Here is an 18,796-nt window from a genome sequence, read left to right as displayed (position 1 = left end):
GCTGGCATGCAGCCGGAGCACAGCTCTGTGACTGATGCTGCAGCCACAGCAAGGGATGGACTGCAGCTTGCACACAGCAGCCACTGCCACTTACTTTGAGGGCCGTGATGGCTGCTGCCTCCAAAACCTCCCACTGCCACTGCAGAGCTGTGCGGCTGGCGGCAGCAGCGTGGCGGTGGCTGCTGGGCAGCATGCAGCCATTCCCAGCCTCACCACTGCGCTGCTGCCACTGGCTACACAGCTCCAAGCACAGCTCCATGGCAGCAGCAGGAGGTTGTGGAGGCAGTGGCCCATCGCCCCTGCCATTTGCCTGTGGGGCTGCCAGTCCCAGCAGTGACAGCCACTGCGTACAAAACCGCCTGCTGCTGCTACGGAGCTGTGCAGCCAGCTGCCAGGCAGCAGCAGCAGCAGCATGGTGGTGGCCAGGCAGCACGCAACCAGTCCCAGCCCCACCACCATGCTGCACCACTGCCACCAGCCACACAGCTCCAAGCATGACTTCGCAGCAGCAGTGGGAGTTTTTGGAAGCAGCGGCCATCACCACCATCACAGCCCTCCAAGTGGCAGTAGCTGCTGCATGCAAGCCCCATGCCCCCATCCCTTGCCATGGCTGCAGCAGCCACAGAGTTGTGCTCTGGCCACATGCCAGGCTCCCTCTCCCCCGGGCACATGGTCAGGCAGTGTGTGTAGCCCACACATGGTGGGCAATGCAGGGCACAGTGTGGTGGTGATTTCCTACAAAGCCCCTTGCAGAGGGGCACCCCTGCCCTCACCCGCTGGCCCTGCTCACAGCTGCAATGTGCTACCTGGGGCCAGCAGCATCGCCCCTGCTCCCTCAGCCCGCAACTATCTTCTCCAGCCCTGCCCCACTTACCTCCATGCTCCAGGGGCGAAGGGTGAGCCTGAGTCTGGCCTTGGCTGCCTCAGAGGCTCAGGCTCTGCCCTCCCCCACTCCAGGCAGGGCTTGGGGTTTCCTGCCCCTTTTTCCAACTGGCTCTTGCATGCTGGAGTTGTGCCAGCCTGTAAGAGCTCTTTGTAGAAGCAGAGAATCCTCAGATTTCTCTGCTAAAAAGAGAAGTCCGCATTTTCTCCAATAAGAACAAGGAATCTGGTTTTATCTGTTTTTCCGTGGGAAAGGGAAAACTCAGATCCCTGCTAATGAGGCCTCCACCTCCCCTTATAGCAGGGGCAGGCAATTATTTTGGGCAGAAGGCCACTTAATGAGTTTTGGCAAGCCATCAAGGGCTGCAGCCCAGGGCAGATAAACATTAAGTTTTTTAGATTTTTTAGGGGCCCTGCAGGCCAGATAGAATGGCCTGGTGGGCCACATCCGGCTCCAGGGCTGCATTTTGCCCACCCCTGCCTTATAGCCTCATCCCTCACCAGTGCAAGTGACAACATAAACACAAGCCCCTGAGCTATAACATAATAGTGATGGAGAGCACACTCTGCCCCTTTAGGAAGGCAAACCTCTCCCCTACTGTTGTATGCCTGCTAGCCCTGGGTACCTTGTTTGCTCTTGGAGCCCCATTAGTCTTGCAGGCAGCAGATCAGACATCACTGGGTAGCTCTTCCACACAAGCACACCTTCTTCTAGCAGCTGCCAGAGAACTAACTCCTGCCAGCCCAGCCCTGGGGCTTACATGTGCCTAGGGCCCTGCCTCCTTCCAGTCAGCTGACTGTGTGCAGGTGCCAACTAATTCCCTCATTAGCCTGCTGCCCAGGCAGCCTGCAGCTGTGGAGCTCTGCCTAGGTTGCAGGGCTCTCTGGCTAGGCTGCTTCTGCCCTTAAAGGACCAGACATGCCTTAGTGCCTTGCGACATACTTGCAACTCCATCACCTGTTTACAGTGCCCCTTTGCTGTCTACATTGGACAGGCCGGATGATCCCTACTTTACAGAATGAACAAACATCGTTCTGATATCAGCTGCATGTCCTTTTGCAGCATCTGATGCAGTAAGCTTTGACTCATGGAAGTTTGTGCTATATATCTGTATCTACTCCGGTTAGTTTATAAAGTGCAAATCTACCTTGCCTTCTACTTGACTTTAGGTTAACACAGGTAACTATCTCTCTCTGTTCAGAGATAAGGGGAATGCAGCAGATGTAATCTATATAGAGTTAAACTATGCATTTGATGCTGTCCCCCATAGAACATTATTAGCTAAACTAAAGAAGATGGGGATTGATACTATAATCATAAAGGGGATGAAGGGTTTGCAAAAAGAGAAACCCTTTTAGTAATTTATCACAGTGGTGCTAAACCTTTTTGCCCAGTGGCCTGGATGGACAATGCTCAGGCTCTCTGTGAGCTGCATACAGCTGATGGTCCCAGTCCGGCACAGGGTGGCCATGGCAGGGCTCCATCTAGTGGCATGGAGGTGGACAGGGGGCATCCCATCTCCAACCTGGCCTTGTAGGGAGGGGGGCAGGAAGAGGGAGGGAGCATGGCCCAGCCCCATCCTGGCCCCATGTGGGGAGTGGGGTGCAAGGAGTATGACCTGGTCCTAACATGCTGCACGGGGCTTGGGGTTTAGGAATTGAAATAGCTTTGACTTTGATACCAGGTTAAAAGGTATACGTGCATGCAAGAAGCAGTTCATAGTGCACATGTGTTTTTGTCCCACAAAACCCAGGGAGAGTGACATGTATTCTAGTGTGCCATCTACTGGCATCTTTTGATTTAACTATTTCCCTGTACACATAGAGCACTCCTATAACACTGCTTAAGCTAAACTTCCCAAAGTCTTAGCTGCTTTTCCTTAAGTAGATTTTATTTGGTTACTTTCTGTCCATATCTAATTTGACTGGGTTCTGTTGTTAAGCATAAGTGCATTATTTGTAACTAGGGTAGATTTGCTGTGACCAGCTTACAAGTTTCTTTATTTATTCTCCACAAAGAATCAGACAGAGAGCTGTTTCCTTCTGATCTCAAGGATCCAGAGAGAAAGGCAGGTGTCATGGGCACTTGGGCATTTGCTTGTGGTGGGCTCATGTAGCCAGTGTATAAGCACTTGGTGGGGTAGAGAGTCTCCAGCAACAAAGGAGAATTGTGCACATCTGACTGAGGTGCCAGACACCCCAAAGGACTAGTGAATGTCTGAAGCAGTAGCCACAGGGTGTGTCTACACGAGATGCTAACTGCACGGTAGCCTAATAACACTGTACAGTAGTGTGCTGGGCAAAAACCATGCTAGGCTACTGTGTAGTTAACGTCAAAAAAAACCTGTGTGTTGGCGCTACTATGCATTGATCTAATACTTGGTTATCCAAGTACTAAACTGAATGCACAGTAACTACAGCACATTAATGAACATGTAAATACACTCACAGTGGATAGTCTCTTTGGAGCCCATAGGCTGGAATGTGCCCATGTAAATCCCTTAGTGCCTGTGGATAGTTCTCTGAGGAATAGGATCTTGTCAATGGGTTGGGTTTTGGGCCCTGTTTTTGAGGAACACAGAGCTGCAGTTACTCCCAAACTCTACTTCTGAGCATGATTTGCCACCTCAGGCAACCTCCCATTTAGGTTGTCCCCAATAAGTTCTTCACATGCACACACCCCCATAACACATCCACACACACAAACCTTGTGGACTCTTGATTTACAATGGAGCTGATTCTGCTGTTTAGCCCAGCACATGGAAGGTATTGCCAGAAGCATTATGTGACTACAAATTGTTATTTTCAATCACTGGTAATCAAAAAGGGCTGTACATATTTTTCTTTCAAGTTAGAAAAAAAGACCTGCAGCCTATTGGTATTGCTGTGAAGCCAGGAAGGCATCACACCCACACTCCATGATTTTAGAAAGGTTTGAGTGAAAACAGGTGCTTAGAACAGCAATTTAGTTTCCACCTTAACTCTAGCTTTGACTATTCATTAACTCAGAAGGTTAAACAGACTGTGAATATGGGGTCAGGAAGGGTTCCCTTAGGATGTTGGCAGAACCTTGTGACTTCCACTGTTTTATTTGCTGTTCCCTGTTTCATGGCAGAATCAAGGTGCCAGGGGAATCAGGACTCTAGTGTATTAGGATTATTACCACTTACACTTTATTTTTTTGACTGCAGGATCTGAAGAGGGCATCCAAGACATGTATGAACATTCAGTTTAATAACAGATGAACTCACTTGCCTACTACAGAGAGCCAGAGAAGACAAAGACATGCAGAACAGCAACAGGAAGTGGAATCCTTCAAGATCAGTGGCACACTGTCTGTTTCTCTAAGCAGGGAGCATCATTGCTAGTCCCACCCTGCTTGCCCCACGTTGATAAGCAAACTATGCTTATAATTTACATGGTACCTGGGCTTGGCCTCTGCCCTACACAATGCCACATTTTGTGGTCACATAAAAACACCAGTCAATATTTCTATGTCCCCTTCTTCTTCCTAGATAACACACACTCATTCAAAAGCATGCTCTGTGCATGGACTTAGATGCGTAGAGCCATGTCTGATGTGCATGAGCTGGAAAGCATTCCAGGTGGTGTAAGCAGGAAGTGCTGCATGGCCACACCTCTGGAGGGCTTAGAAGTTTGGCTAAATGTTTGGAAAATAGACAAACATGCAAGACCAAAGGCTGCAGAAATAATATGTAGCCAGGTAGCTCCTGTCTTCTGCATTTCCTCATTTAGGTCAGTCACACCAGCCTATTTCATTTAACTCCTTACACTCTTATTTCCCAAACATAAGCACAAACATAATTCTGTTCCATTTCTACACTACGGGAGCTCTCTGAGGTCCTTACCTTGCTTCAGGTCCAGTAGAAATTAAGGATCCTTTCCACTTAGCAACTCACTGCCCTTTAGCTAGAGTCATCAGGTGACCTCCTATGCTTTGCCTGCACTAGGATCCTACTGAAGGAAGAGTGAGAAGGATCTGGAGGATTTGAGCAGCATTTTCACAAGTTGAACAGCTAATCCTTTCACTGCTTCTCAGAATCTATCTTCTCACCTGGGAACATGAACACAAATTCCTCATCCCTCCCACCTATTGCAAGAGTAAATGTTAAAGGGTAGCACTGTGACCACACCTGCCTAAATCAGGCATAATACAGGTGTCAAAGCTAAGAAGCACCTGCCTTGAGAGTTGCAGGAAAATCCAGGAGGTGGCATGGCTCCTTCTCCCATTCTTCAGTATGGTAATCATCATCACCGAATGCCACAGTAAGAAGTACTTGGAAATTTCCTGTGATGCCTCTGCAGCAGTAAATGCCAGGCAGAGCCCCACTTGCTAATACTGTTGTAGTTTTGCAGGTTTTGAAAAGTAGCTAGCTCATGCCATTTTCCAGCCTATTTATAATGAAGACAGGAGGTCTGAGAAGTCTTGTTTATTTAATTCCTGTTTGTATTTTATTTTGGAGACAGCAGGAGTTTTTATTCCTCCAGTTTCGTAATACAAGGACATTCTATGAACTATAAAGGTGAGAAATTTAAAACTGATCAAACAAAATACTTTTTCATAAAACATGGGATTAGCAGAACTCCTTGCCACAGAGTCTTTCAGGCCAAGAGATTAGCCAGATTCAAAGAGGGGTTGGACAGGTAGGTATGTGGCAAACAGGAATACCCAGAGTTTACAGAGTTAATGCTCATGAGCTTTAGAAAAAGATGGTATATCTCCTGCCTTGGATCTAATGCCAATTTCCACCTGTTAAAAATCAGGATGGGAGTCAGTGGGCAGAGGGAGCATGGGGAGGCATTACCCTGTCTACTACTGTAGGGTTTTTAGTACCTTGCTGTGAAGTATCTGGTGTTGGTCACTGTCCAACACGGGACATGGGACTGTATGAGCTTTGTATCTAATCCAGTCCTCCCTGAACCCATTCCTGGTTTTGATATAACATTTTTGCAGGGAAGGATGGGTATTCTCTGCACAATTTACTTTGAACTCTTTAACACTTTAGTCTTTAAGAAAGGCTTTTTTTCCTCCAGGTGTCAGTCATTGAAATCAAGCAGCTGGTACTAAAACAAACAAATAATATTGGTTAAAGCAAAACAAAGAAAGCAAAACAATTGTTTTTATTCTCTTGGCTTGTGTGAGGTTGTCACTCGCTCATTGCGCAGCTAGCCAGAGTCTTCCAGTCTGGAGAGGATCTGGATTTCTCAGGTCAAAGACGAGCAGGATTGCATTTTTTAGCCTCTCTCTCTCTTATAAATAACTAGGCAAAAGGAACAAGCCCATTTCCCCTTGTTTACAGGTCACTTTAAGCCTGAGGAGAAAACAGGAGCCAGCCTAGATGCCCACAATTCTATTTCCACTGAACATGAATGTCCTTAAAGGATCTTAAATACCCCACCCATGAGTATCCCAGTCTCCTGAACTGACTGAAAAGCAGAAGGCCCTGAACACAAAGCTCACAAATCCAGGGCATGATCCTGCAAAGTGCTGACTTCTAGATAAACACACTAAGCTCTCATGGATACCTCCAGGAGTCAGACTGCTTCAAGCTTCCCAGGCAGCACTTGAAAGAACAGGCCTCTAGTTCGCAGTTTTAAAGTATTTTTTCCCAGTAACACTAAGAGGAGGTTCCCTTGCTGCAAGCCCGAGCTCAACAGAACATGCCCTCAGTGGTTAAGGACCCCTTCTGCTCTTACTGCAGTATTATGTGGGCTGTGAGGGACAGCTCCCACTTTTTAAGTATTTTCATTGTCTGGTCTTACGCTGCTGGTACTTTTCATTTACAAACCAAGACCCAAGGATCTCCCCGAGCACTGAGAGAAGATCCAGGGGTTGTTTAGCTACATTAGGTGTGTCCAGGTGGGTTCTTAAGAGGGGAAGGAGCTCTTTCTGACTGGAAGATTTATTCTGAGATATTTTAAATGGTATGAGAAGTAGAGTTTGGTCTTCTAGGAAGGAGATCCATGGCTGAGAAATGCTCCCTATCCCGAGATACATGCTGAGCACTTGTGACTTCCTGACTTCAGTGGTACTCACAGGTGCTCAGAACCAGACTTTGAGGCCATTTATAAATGTGCTCAGGGGGTAGGGGGGCGTGCTTTAATTACCCCAGTTCCAAGAGCCATGCTAATTAAAAGCACCAGGAAGAGTGTCATATGTATCAGCATCCACGTGCTGAACATTGCTGGCAGGGCGCTTTGAACTAAAGCTCATCGAACGAGCTTTAATTTAAAGCACCCTGCTGCCATTTTTCAGGACAGGGACACTGATACATGATGCTGGAGTCTGCTAGAGCATGGAAATTACTATGTAGTCTGCTCCAGTGTGTTGGAGCAGCTTCCCTGCATGTGTATAGATGCCTCGTCTGCTATACTCTTCCAAAGCAGGGTTTCAGCCATAAGCGACATGTGAAGTACAGGGGGGGCACATGTCCCAAGACTGGCTGCCACTGACGCCAACACTGGCTTCTGCAGGCGGTCGCCGTTTGCCATGCCGACACTGCTGCTGGCTTCTACAGGCAGTTGCCACCCTCCTGCCACTGCCAGCGGCTTCTGCAGTTGGCCACAGCTCGCCACGCCAACACTGGCTTCTGCAGGCAATTGTCACCCCACTGCCACCGGCCTCTGCGGGCAGTCACCACTCGCTGCCAATGCTGCCACCCACAAACTATGCCCCCCATCTCAGGAGGCATCACTCACCCATGGTTTCAGCCTTCTTCCCTTGCACTACAACAGGGCTTCAGCTGAAGTAGAAGTGAAAGCCAGAGCTTCCCAAAGGATCATAATTCATTACCCAACCCTCAGTGGCCCCAAGAGGTGACAGAGAACAGAGCTTTAGCCTCTTCCCAGGACACCCAGCAGCACTAGGAGGCAGCTAATGTGGGTGCAGGGCCCCAAACTGGAGTCTGTCAATGATGAACACTGCCCTCTGCTCCCTCCTCTTGGAAAATTCAGATCCTTTTGAAATGTGAACATGGTTGCCATTTTTTGCTGAGTCTGTTCTTTAGGCTCTTGGGGTTTGGAGGTAAATTACAAACCAAAAAATAGGTTTTATATATATGCAAAACTGTGTATTTATATCTGAGTTAGAAACAAAAAATGTGAATATCATGATGTGCTCAGAAACATATTTATTTACTAATATATTTATCCATATACCTGGTCTGCTCTTGTGTTTTTGTTCTGTATAAAGTCATCAGAGGCTTGTTTTAAGAAGATGCCTCCTTCCAGTTCCACAGAAATAAATTATTTCAAATGACTTGATTTTGGCCTCTGATGCTCATGAGAAAAAAGAATATGGTTATGATTGGAATAAGTCCTTGCATCTACCCTGGGTCCTCTGTGGATGAAGGCAGGAGCTGCAATCAGGTAGACTGGCTAGGTGTCACCACTTACTGAGTGACTTCCTACAGCAAGAAGTATACTTGCCTACTCCTTTGAGATTTAGATTTGGTTTAAATAACACTGTATGAATTAACTAAAGGGAATCTTCTGTGCATAGTCCATTGTAACAGTGGCAGTTTCCACAGAACTCTGGGAAAATCAGGAAAGTGACATCCTGACTTTTACTCCCCACTGTTGGTCAGCCTGTCGGCAGCAATATGCTGTTCCACAGGTCAGTGCTAACTCACCCTGGCTCAAAAGGGATGCTCCAGCAAGCAGACCTACTCCCAGAAAACATCTAGCAGAAGTGTCTCCCCAATGTCATCTGCCTCCTCCTCATTGCTCTGGTTCTTTAGTCATGGCCTGGCTTTAGATATGCTTACAACAGCCTGCTGCACTCCTCAACAATATTTACTTTATGCTGCTTGACAGTGCTGTGAAACTAGCCGCATCTCCAAACCAGATGGTTGATGGAAGGAAACAAAAAGGATTATGGAAATTATATGGTTTTCTCCCAGTTCTTCCAGTACTTGTCCCATACTGCACAGAGCAAATAGTCCCAAAAGGCATGTCTGTGCAACAGTTCTTGTCAGTCATTGGTGCAGATACACAAAAACCTACAAGTTTCAAGTGTAGACAAGTCTTGTGAAGCTATCGTGCTATTTCCAGTTGCCTATAATTTTACCCGCTTTGAACTGCTCAGCCTGGATTTTTCTGCCTGGGTCTCTGCCTGTGGCTGAATGATTTTGGAAACTCTCAGGAAAAAATATGAAAAATTAGTTGCTTTGTTAAACTGTTTGTGTGGCTCAGGCATTGCAGCATCCTTTAGATGGCGGCCGCCAGAAGGAACGAACCACCTGCAGCTACCTCCACACAGGGTCTTAAATGCCTATATTCTTCCTTTGGTGGCTGCATCTAACATGTTGGTGCCACTACACCCCCGCGACTCGGTTCCTCCTATAGGGCACAGACAAAGCCACCTATGCCTATTTCCCTGAAAGATTTTCAAGCCAAGCATTGCACAGCTCACTCAAGAAATGCATCACCTCTTCCAGGACTAGCCCCAAGCAGGCCCAGCAGCTACCCTGGTAGCTCCCGCAGCGAGGACCCGAGCCAGGCACAGGGATCAAACCGCGCCGCTGATTTCTGCGGTGCTGCACGTGACCCCCGCAGCTAGGGAAGCTCTTTTTAAAACGTGCTCGTAAAAGCTGCCCGGACCTCCAGCGAGACACGGGTCTGAGTCTCGTCCCCAGCTCGCCTGCGGCCAACGCACAGCAGGTGCGAGCGGCCCCGGCCCCGGCCCCAGCCCCGGCGCGCTTCTTTGCGGGCAGGGGGAACCGGTGCGCGGACACCGTCAGGACGACCGGCCTCGGAGTCGGAGCCAACAGCCGCCCGCCCCGCCCCCGCCCAGCGGCTCAGAACGAGGCTGGCCCCGCCCCGCGCTGTTCCCAGGCAACTCGAACGGCCGCTTCCTGCTGCGCCCTGGGGGCGGGGCGGGGTTTCTCTACGCGACTCTTGCGCGCGGCGGCCCTGGGCGTTGGGCCGGAAGTCGTTCCGCTGAGCGCAGGAAGTGACGGGCCCTGCGTGCGGCGATGGCGCTGGAGACGGTACCCAAGGACTTGCGGCACCTGCGAGCCTGTCTGCTCTGCTCCCTGGTGAAGGTGCGCGGGCGGGAGGTGAGGGGCCGGGCCGTACTATACTCTGCTGTACTGTGCTGTACTGTACTGACCGCTCTCCGCGCCCGCAGACCATCGACCAGTTTGAGTACGACGGGTGCGACAACTGCGACGCCTACCTGCAGATGAAGGGCAACCGCGAGATGGTCTACGACTGCACCAGCTCCTCCTTCGACGGGTGAGCGGTGCGGGGCCGGCCCCTCTTCTCGGCCCGGCGTGGGTCCTGGGCGAGGGGTTGCCCAGCCCCCAGGGGCCCGTCCCTGCCCGCAGGGAGAGGTCCCGTCACCGAGCCGCCCCGTCCGTGCAGCCCCTCGCCACCAGCTCTGTGCACTCGGGCTCCTGCCCAGGTCGTGCTGGTGAGGCCGAGGGTCCTTGGTGCACAAGCCCATTCTCCACCTTCGTCCCACAAGCTCCTCAGCTGGGGGCTTCTACCTAGAGCCATCGCCACAGGCACGTTTGGCACATTTCACAGATGCCTGACACCAGCCCCTTCTGCCAGCAGGGGGAGGGAGACTTCTTGCTGAGGTTCTGGCTGCACTGCTACTCCCCGCACCCTTTTGCTTATGCTTTCCCTGTCCAGGGCCCCACCAAGTCCCAGGACCCTTCCACTTAACCTTCTCCTGGATCTGATAGCTGATGTGTTTGGCCAGACCAGGAAGACGGCTCTAGCCCTGGCAACTGTGGGGCTCCATGTTCTAATCCTTCATCCACTCCTCGCCAGGCAGGTGTTTCATTAACTGGCTCCTTAGCCTTGTTCGAGGACCAGTGGGTGCTGACTGGTGTCCTCTGCTTAGTGTCGTCCATCCCGTCCCCCCGGTTGGCGCACTTGTTAACTTTTGATCTTCACTTCCATCACTTGTCATGTTTTTTGTCCCCTGAATCAATTGTTGTGTTTCTAGTGGCATTCATAATTAAGGGAGCCTTAAAGTTTTCCTGGTAAGCCTATGCCTTCTGTACCTTGGTACAACAAATAAACCAGTCTGTGAATAAGGGAAGCCAAAACAGGGGCTGTGGGTGGAATACTAACATGTGAACCCAAGAAGGAAGACCTTTAGGATGCTGAATTGAGGTTCTGTAATGAGGAGCATGAACTTGACCCTGTAATAGCCTAGTGAATGAGAGAAGGGTAATCTGGTGCCTCGCATCCTGGGGAGTGCTGGGGAGCTCTCCCTTGACCCTATGCAGTGGAAGAGTAATTTACAAAATAAAAATAACTGTAAAGATTTAGAATAAGCTGATTTTGAGGTCATTTCAAATAACATTAAAATGTTTTCAAAAGTTAGCAGGGAGGGTGGACTCTATAATAGTACAGTTCCTTTGACTCTAACTGTATTGGAAGATAGCAAGTGTTGTATTTCTGCGTAAAGTGATACGCAAGGATTGATCTGAGGAATTGTATCTAGTGACCTTTCAATATAGTAGTTTACAATAATAGAGCTGTTAGTGCAGCTTGCTGTGGACCCACAGGTAGAAGAAATAATTATGTTTGCTGCCAAAATGTCTGTCTTTATGTGCTGCTATACATAGAGCAGGGGTGGCAAACATGGCCTGCAGGTCAGATCTTGCCCGTGGAGCAGCTCTATCTGACCTGTAGAGCTACTGGAGGGTCAGTGAATTTAGAGGTGTGGCCTGACGCACAATCTGTGGATGTGACTATCAGCAGCGACAGGGTGCAGAGCTAGGGCTGTGACACACAGCTCTCCCCTGCCTTCAGTTTCTTGAACCACCACCATTTGTACTACTTCTGCCATGGCAAGCAACTGCCTGGCCAGTGGCTGCTTACTCCACTTGCTAGCACTGTTGTCTTCCCATGCCCTGGGCTGGATCCATCCCATGAGGAGCCCCATGGTCCAGATCTGGCCCAGGGCACAAGGTGAGCTTGACACCCCTGATATAGAGGAATACTATATGCCTCCCTCTTTAAGCAAGTGCATGTATTTCTGTAGTGGAACAAGACTGTTGTTTTGAACTTGTAATTATCAGATCCTGCTGATGACTTGCAGTTCGGGGCCTGGGGTAGGAAGAAAGGTGTGGGGGGAAGGAATGAAAAATAGGGCATATATATGCCACTACATCTGTGGTAGGGAGGGTGGTTTGAGTTTGGACTAGGAAGGAGTTGGGGCCTTAAGCTGGCATGATTTAGACTGGGCTTGTACGATTGTTATGTATGTAGTTGTTAACTAGAAAGGAACAGTTTTGGTCAGTGGATAAAAGAAGCGCAGCCAAGAGGTCATAAATGGGGAAATGGGGTTGTGGTTTTTTTTGGTTTTTTTTTTGGTGGGGGGGGAGTTCTGTAGTTTAGGAATAAATGGTACAGCCTGGCCTAGTGAGCCAGAATAGGTGGCCTTCAGTCAGAGCTATGTAGACTAATACAGAAAGATGTAAAGGATGTTACCAACCTTCTTCCTTCTCTGTTGCCCAATGGTTGACTGTACAGGTACTGTCAAATGATAAGAGGTAAAACTAGTTGGTGTTTTGAAAATTATTCTGATGCATGAGAAGGAATAGAATTATGCTTAGTTTGCTATCTCCTCTGTCCCAGTGGGACTAATCAGAATAAAAGGAAGAAACACTTAAGTAATTTACGAAGTGAAAACTAGCAGCAGAGAGTAGACATTGCCTCTTACAGAAAGGATTGCCATTCTACAGTGTGTCAAGTTCCTGTCTCATGGAATTCCTAAGCTTTGTAGAAAGGTAGTTAAACACTCAACTCTGTGGCACCTTTTAATTTTTAAATAACCTTCCCATATGCCTCTTAAATATTAAAGTTTTAAGAACCTTTCTCCTACCAGATAAAGAATCCCAGGCTCTCCTTTCCTTTGAAGATTAGGAAAGCTGCAGAAAAAAATTAGTTCCTACTGTTTCTGACTTTCAGGCTGCAGCTGTACAGTTACAAGATTCCCCAATGTGAAGGATTCTCTTCCTTCTCACCTTCTTGAAAGCCTTAGGATATCTAATAGCTGCACATAAGACCACAGGAAAGAGTGCTCCAAAGGCTGCAGAAATCTTGTCCAGTACACAGTTTCCTGTCCCAACTCACCTTGAAGTTTCAGGGCTCTGGGTATATTTTGGATTTCTAATGGGGAAAAAGTAATTCCAATACAAAACCATTCTTGCCTACAACATGCATGAGACATTGGGTATCCCCTCTTGTAGTCTTTAGATGTTTGATCTGGAACTGTTCATTCTTCCAAGATCCTTTCACAGGGGGGTTGTGCAGGATTCCATTTCCATTCCTCTTGTTAACATGTATGTTGTTGACTAACTTCAGGAGGAGTCTTGAGCTGTTGACAGCAGCATACCATTAGTTCATTGATTTTCTTAGTGCTGGATAGATCTGATTGCTGGTAGGTGGTAATGTTCACATTGATGGGGTATTGCCACCCTTTGTATGTGTAACTTGTGATTGTGATATCTTCCAGATTTCTGAGCTGCTTAAATGGAATAAATATCTTCTTAAAAGTGTTCTGATTATGGATGCACCTAAAGATCTTGCAGAATGAGGGTGGTAGCCTTTACTATCAGTTGAGATGATGTGACCATTGGTCCCCAGTTGACTTCTGGGTGCAATTTGAGGTGGGTTTTTATCTGGAAATCTGTATAGCTTGGAATATCCTGGGATTTGACTAGCACTGAAGTTCTTAGACATCAGATCATGTTCTGTCTGAAGTCTGTTTCCTTGCCCCTGTGGGCAGAGGCCCCTGCCAGCTAAACCCAGGACATTCTCTGTAGACTACACTCTGATGTGTCTTGTGACTTGCTAGAACTCATGTTTTGTGATCTTTAAGTAGTGGTGCTCGGAAGTATAGTGGTGGCTGCTGGAGATAGACATGACTTTCTTAATGTGTAAGGTCTGGTATGTTTCCACATAGGGAGGTGGAGGGGTCTTTACTGCTTTTATTCCCCTCTGTGTCCCCCCTCCATGCTCCCAAATTCCACCCCCCACCCCCGGTCTGCTAATGAGAGCTGCGGCATGGATGTGAGCAGTAGAGGTCAGTCCATTTTCTATGCCTCCATGACCATAGCCCTGGCAGGTTCTGTGCTGCACAGTGTGGTGAGGGGGAGTTTGCCTTGCAGTTTGCAGTATGAAATTAACCTTGTGTGTTAACCCATTTCTCTTCTGCAGGATCATTGCTATGATGAGCCCTGAGGACAGCTGGGTTTCCAAGTGGCAGCGAATCAGTGAGTGACTGTTATAACATGATTCTGACTTCAGCTCATCTTTCTTTAGGGAATCTTAAGATAACAGCCATTGCTTTCCTTGCTGTCTCTGTCAGGGCCAAGGAGGTTGACAGGGTTTCCTGATTAGTGATCTGTAGCTGACTGCACTGGCTCTTAGAGACAGCTACTTGCTTTCCATGGAATATGTGTTCATTCATTACTTTCCTGGCACCATTGGATTCAGTTCTGCCTTCTTCCTGTAGATATAAAAAGGAAAGTGTTCAAACTCCAAATGAGAGGATTGTGTTTTCCCATGGCTGGAGTCTTAATGAATAATCTAGAATGCTTTCGCTCAATTCTCTCTCTCTCTCTCTCAGGTAACTTCAAGCCTGGTGTGTATGCGGTGTCTGTTACTGGTCGTCTGCCTCAAGGTAATCTTCACATTGTTTCTTACTGGAGTGATGGAGTGGCATCTCCCCATCACTTTCACAGATGCAGGAGGGGAGGGGAAGCTTATGGTTCAGACATTGCACTTGCAGCACTCCTAACTCAAGCTCATATGAAGCTAATTCTAGCTCCTTGAGGTGTGACTTGGTCTGTGTTTACATACTTACCTGGAAAGGAAATACTGGGTACAAAAGATCCAACAGTCAGGAGCTGAATCCAAAGCCAGAAAAATTCAAACTAGAAATGAGGAACTTTCTTTCTATTTTGAGCAAAGGCATTTTTTAATCCTTGGGAGCTACCCCAGGAAGCATCTATTTCTGGTTTCTTATTCATTACTTGAAGACTTCTGGTCTTCAAATTGAGATTAGACATTTTCTGAAAAATGGGCTTTAATCAATATGTTCGGTTTGGTATAGGGATACCTGGGTAAAAAGGAATTTCCTGCAATAGACAGGTCAGGCTAGATGTTTTGTGTTCCCTGATAACTCCAGCTCTGCAATAGGACTGGTACTTCTCTACCTCACAGGTGTGTTTCATAGAAAGATGTAGTGACTGAAGTTTCAGTATTGTGGGAATGGAGAACAACAGAAATGTATTGTGTCCCTACCTGCCCAACCACCAGACTTCCACAGCATTACCTTCCTCTCCCAGATGCCACCAAAGCTCATGGTTTTTATCCTTGTTGCAGGGATTGTACGGGAGCTGAAGAGCCGAGGCGTGGCCTACAAATCCCGAGACACAGCCATAAAGACCTAAGGAGCCATTAAGTCACATGGAGGAGTCCTTGGTGCTCTGCTAGCATTCCTGTTGCAGATAGGTTGGAGTACAGAGACTGCTGTAGAGCACTGTTCTGGTGGTTTTCAGCACTAGAGTAGGGAAGAGCAAGCAGGAACTTGCACTGGGGGTCCTTAGATCAGCTCTGTCCTATCTGTGTTCTGGACTCCTCTGATACCACTCTTTTTGCCCAGAGAATAGCAATAAAGAATCTGATTGGGGGGGGGGGAGTGGGCCACGGGCCTCATGATCTGCAAGGGGGGAAGAGAAGAGGGGGTGTGCTTGTGATTTTTGTAAATATACCCAATAAATCATGCACTCAGTTGTTTGCCATTCTTTTCTCAGTCGCCTTTTCCATCTGCCTCCAAGGGCTGAATCTGAGTAGAGGCAGTGCCCCAGTTAAGCCATTGCCTTACCTGTGAGTTAGACTGCTTGCAGACCACTACATGCAGAGACTGTAGAGCTTGGGCCCTGCAACTGCCACCTCTTGTCTGGACATCTTAGATTACAGCTCCCTTCTGTACCAGTGAGAAGTCATGCATTGTGGTTGAAGCACTTGGCTCTAGGTGATGGGTGCAACAGGCAGGAGGAGTCATGGAGGAGGGAGATGTTCTTAAACCTTTCATCTGGAGATGATGTCTGCAGATCCCAAGAAGCTTGACTACCCCCACTGTGCTACATGGTGTGTTGACAAAGTTAGGCTTTGGAGAGGGGAGAAGTTTCAGTGCTATACAGAGCAAGAGGGCTGGTAGGGACTTTGGGCAGTGCATACTTGAGTTTTCCTATTGGAGCTATAATACCCACACTCCATGCAGTTTGGCTTTCAGTTCATGGAACTCCTTTGCCCTGCCCTCCATGAATGATGGACTTAGATCAGTGGTTTTCAACCTGTGATCCAGGGACCCTTGGGTCCACAGAAGATGACTGTGATCAATTAAAAAGTATATGAATACCCACACTTAAAATTCAAAGGGGTCTGCACCTCCATTCAAATTTTTTTGGTGTCCACATGAAAAAAGGTTGAAAACCTTTGACTTAGATGAATTCTTCCCAGTTCTCGCTCCTTATTTGTCATATCAGCTGCTGCCCTTTTGCTGCACATTGAACATCTCAGTGGCTGTTTGAAGATGTTTTTAAAAAAAAAAAGGCACTTTACTTTAAAATCAGTGCCTTCCTGCACCAAGCCCTGCACGTTCCCAGAAAAGGCAGTGCCTTAGCTGGACCTGGCTTGCCCAACATCTGTAAATATCGGGAGCTTTTTTGATACTGAGCTGACTGATTCAGCTTTAGCTAAAAGTGCCAAAAAGCCTCGCTGAAGTACCTGATCTATACAGGTACTGCAGAGCTGGGTCAAAGTAATGCACTCCTTCTGATTAAAGCATGGGATTTGGGGGGGGGGGGGGGGGGGGTTCTTTTTAACATCTGCAAGCAGCCTGTTTGCCTAGGGCTTTGCTCTGTTTTGTGCTTGTCCAGCAGGAGTTGCTGACTGCAGGGGAATGGCTGCACTTTAGCTCATAAAGGGAAGCTAGTAAAGTACTTCTGCAACCCTTACAAAGCTTAGCCATGCAAATCCCATTTCTCTTACCTCTCCTGTGTTAAGGTTGCTTGAATTAACATTCTAAAGCCCTATTTGTGTCCTAAAAATGCTGTACTTGTTCTGAGGAAACTTTCTGCGGATAGCAAAGAAAATCCAATGTTTTGATGGCAATGTTTTCAGAGGTGCTACCATGACTTAGTTTTCTGTCCCTCTGACATCAGCAGGATTCATAAGTAAGCCATTTAGAGCTACATCTACAGAAGCACTTTGCTACTGCAATGTGCGTCAGCACCCAGGCTCCCTATCCAATGAACGCATAGAGTTAGGTGCTGAAAAACTGGATCTAGATCAGTGGAGCACAACCTCTTAGAGCAGCAAGTCAGGTGTTTGTGACCTGGCTGCATCATGGGCCTCCACTCCCCTCAGGTAGGGGAGGAAGAGACTGGGATAGGAAGTGGCTCCTAGTGTTGGAGGGGAGGAAGAGTGCTCACCTCCAGCTGGGAAGGGGTTCAATGGCATGTAGCAGGGAAGGGAAGGGAGCTGAACCAGCCAGACTTGAGATGTTTGCTGATTTCCAAACACCCCCCCCCCCCCCCGATGTCTGGATCCAGTCACTTCAGGTGAGATCCATAAGGTACAGGTTCAGCACCACTGATCTAGATGAACCAAAAAGCTTAGTAGGGCCTGAGATAAGTGAGAGGAAATGTTGAAGAAAGGGGTATTTTTTTAACTCCTTCCTTGGACTTGCTTGCTTTACTAGGCCAAATGGATATTTTATGGCAGTGTTACATTAAGTAGCCATTGTAGCAAAGATGAGAATCCAGGTTTCCCTGCTACAAGGTGAGTGTCTGAGTCGCCAAACTCGGACTATGCTCTTTCTGGCCTAATTAGTATTATTTTGTGCAAAGTGGAAGCTTCCTTAAGAACTGTGAGTCCCACTGCAAAATGTTCTGTAGTCATTGATTACGTATTTACCTGGAACACTGAAGAAAGGCAGACTAGGGAATTGAACCCTGGTCTTTTAGCTCATTTAACAATTAGCTCCTCTACTTCAAGAGATTCTTAAATTTGCTTGGGTCATGTACCCTTTTAAGTACATTATAATTCTGTGCACCCCAATGGTTGTACCCTACACACTCCTTGCCCTCTGTGCCTGTGCCCACCCCACCGATGCTCCCCTCTGCTGCCTCTCTCCCCTCCCCTCCTTATTTTCTACTGTGGTCCCTCTAGCTCCTACCCAGCCTGCTGGGAGCTGCTGCTACTGCTGTTGACTGCCCTGAAGGAACAGAGCTGCAGCAGAAGTGGGGGGTGAGGCAGGGAGTTGAGGGGACAGGTGTGGGGAGGGTGGGGGTTGGCAGTCAGGGGTTAGGCATGGGGTAGGATAGATAGCAAGTGGTTAGGCAAATGGAGGCAGAGGGTAGGGAGGCAGGTGGGGGATGGGGACAGCTGTAGGGGCAGGCTGCAGGAGGTAGTAGGGGCTAGGGGGCACATAGATATGGGGTGGGAGGCAGGCACAGACAGAGGGGCAGACTGCAGGGGTGCATGGGTGTAACAGAGTCAGAAGGCTCCTGTTAACAGGGAACTGCAGCAAGGTGAGCTGCCTCAGGGAAAGCGAGCAGTTAAGGAACTAGCTACCTGCTGGGGGAGTTTAGGCAGATGTCAGCAGTAACAAGCACAAGGGATAGACACCCAGGGTGTTCAGGGGCAAAGAGCTGCAAACAGCTGCAAGGGCAGGCAGGTAAGTCCTTAGGGTCAGAATGAACACACCTGTGATGGCTTCTGAGTCACGTGACCAGAGGGGGGCAGGGCTTAGTGCGTACATAAGCTCAGGGCCTGTGCCTGCTTAGGTAGTCAGCCCCAGAGGCTGCAGAAGAAGGAGCTCTTGACCAGGAGGGTGTAGGAGAGCTCTTAGCTG

General features: G+C 48.2%; 2 protein-coding genes across 2 annotated transcripts in view; both read left to right on the top strand.

Moving 5' to 3' along the window:
* RNF43 (ring finger protein 43) overlaps positions 1-8,159 on the top strand; it is a 76,844-nt gene extending 68,685 nt beyond the window's left edge. The window contains exon 9 of the mRNA XM_090025821.1: positions 4,074-8,159. Coding sequence (XP_089881947.1) covers positions 4,074-4,117 — 44 coding nt within the window. The 3' untranslated portion in view covers positions 4,118-8,159. The remainder of the gene's footprint in view (positions 1-4,073) is intronic.
* A 1,629-nt stretch (positions 8,160-9,788) lies between these two features.
* SUPT4H1 (SPT4 homolog, DSIF elongation factor subunit) lies at positions 9,789-15,578 on the top strand. The gene is made up of 5 exons (XM_090026234.1): positions 9,789-9,947; positions 10,034-10,140; positions 14,089-14,144; positions 14,501-14,554; positions 15,259-15,578. Exons 1-5 carry the CDS (start codon positions 9,879-9,881, stop codon positions 15,324-15,326), a joined length of 354 nt encoding a protein of 117 aa, XP_089882360.1. The 5' UTR covers positions 9,789-9,878; the 3' UTR covers positions 15,327-15,578.
* The last annotated feature ends 3,218 nt before the right edge of the window (positions 15,579-18,796 follow it).

Source organism: Crocodylus siamensis, chromosome 13 (assembly GCF_052110815.1).
Source record: "Crocodylus siamensis isolate JL-2025a chromosome 13, ASM5211081v1, whole genome shotgun sequence".
NCBI classification, from domain to species: domain Eukaryota; kingdom Metazoa; phylum Chordata; order Crocodylia; family Crocodylidae; genus Crocodylus; species Crocodylus siamensis.
The sequence above is the reverse complement of the archived record's forward strand: the minus strand, read 5'-3'. Positions and strand labels throughout refer to the sequence as shown.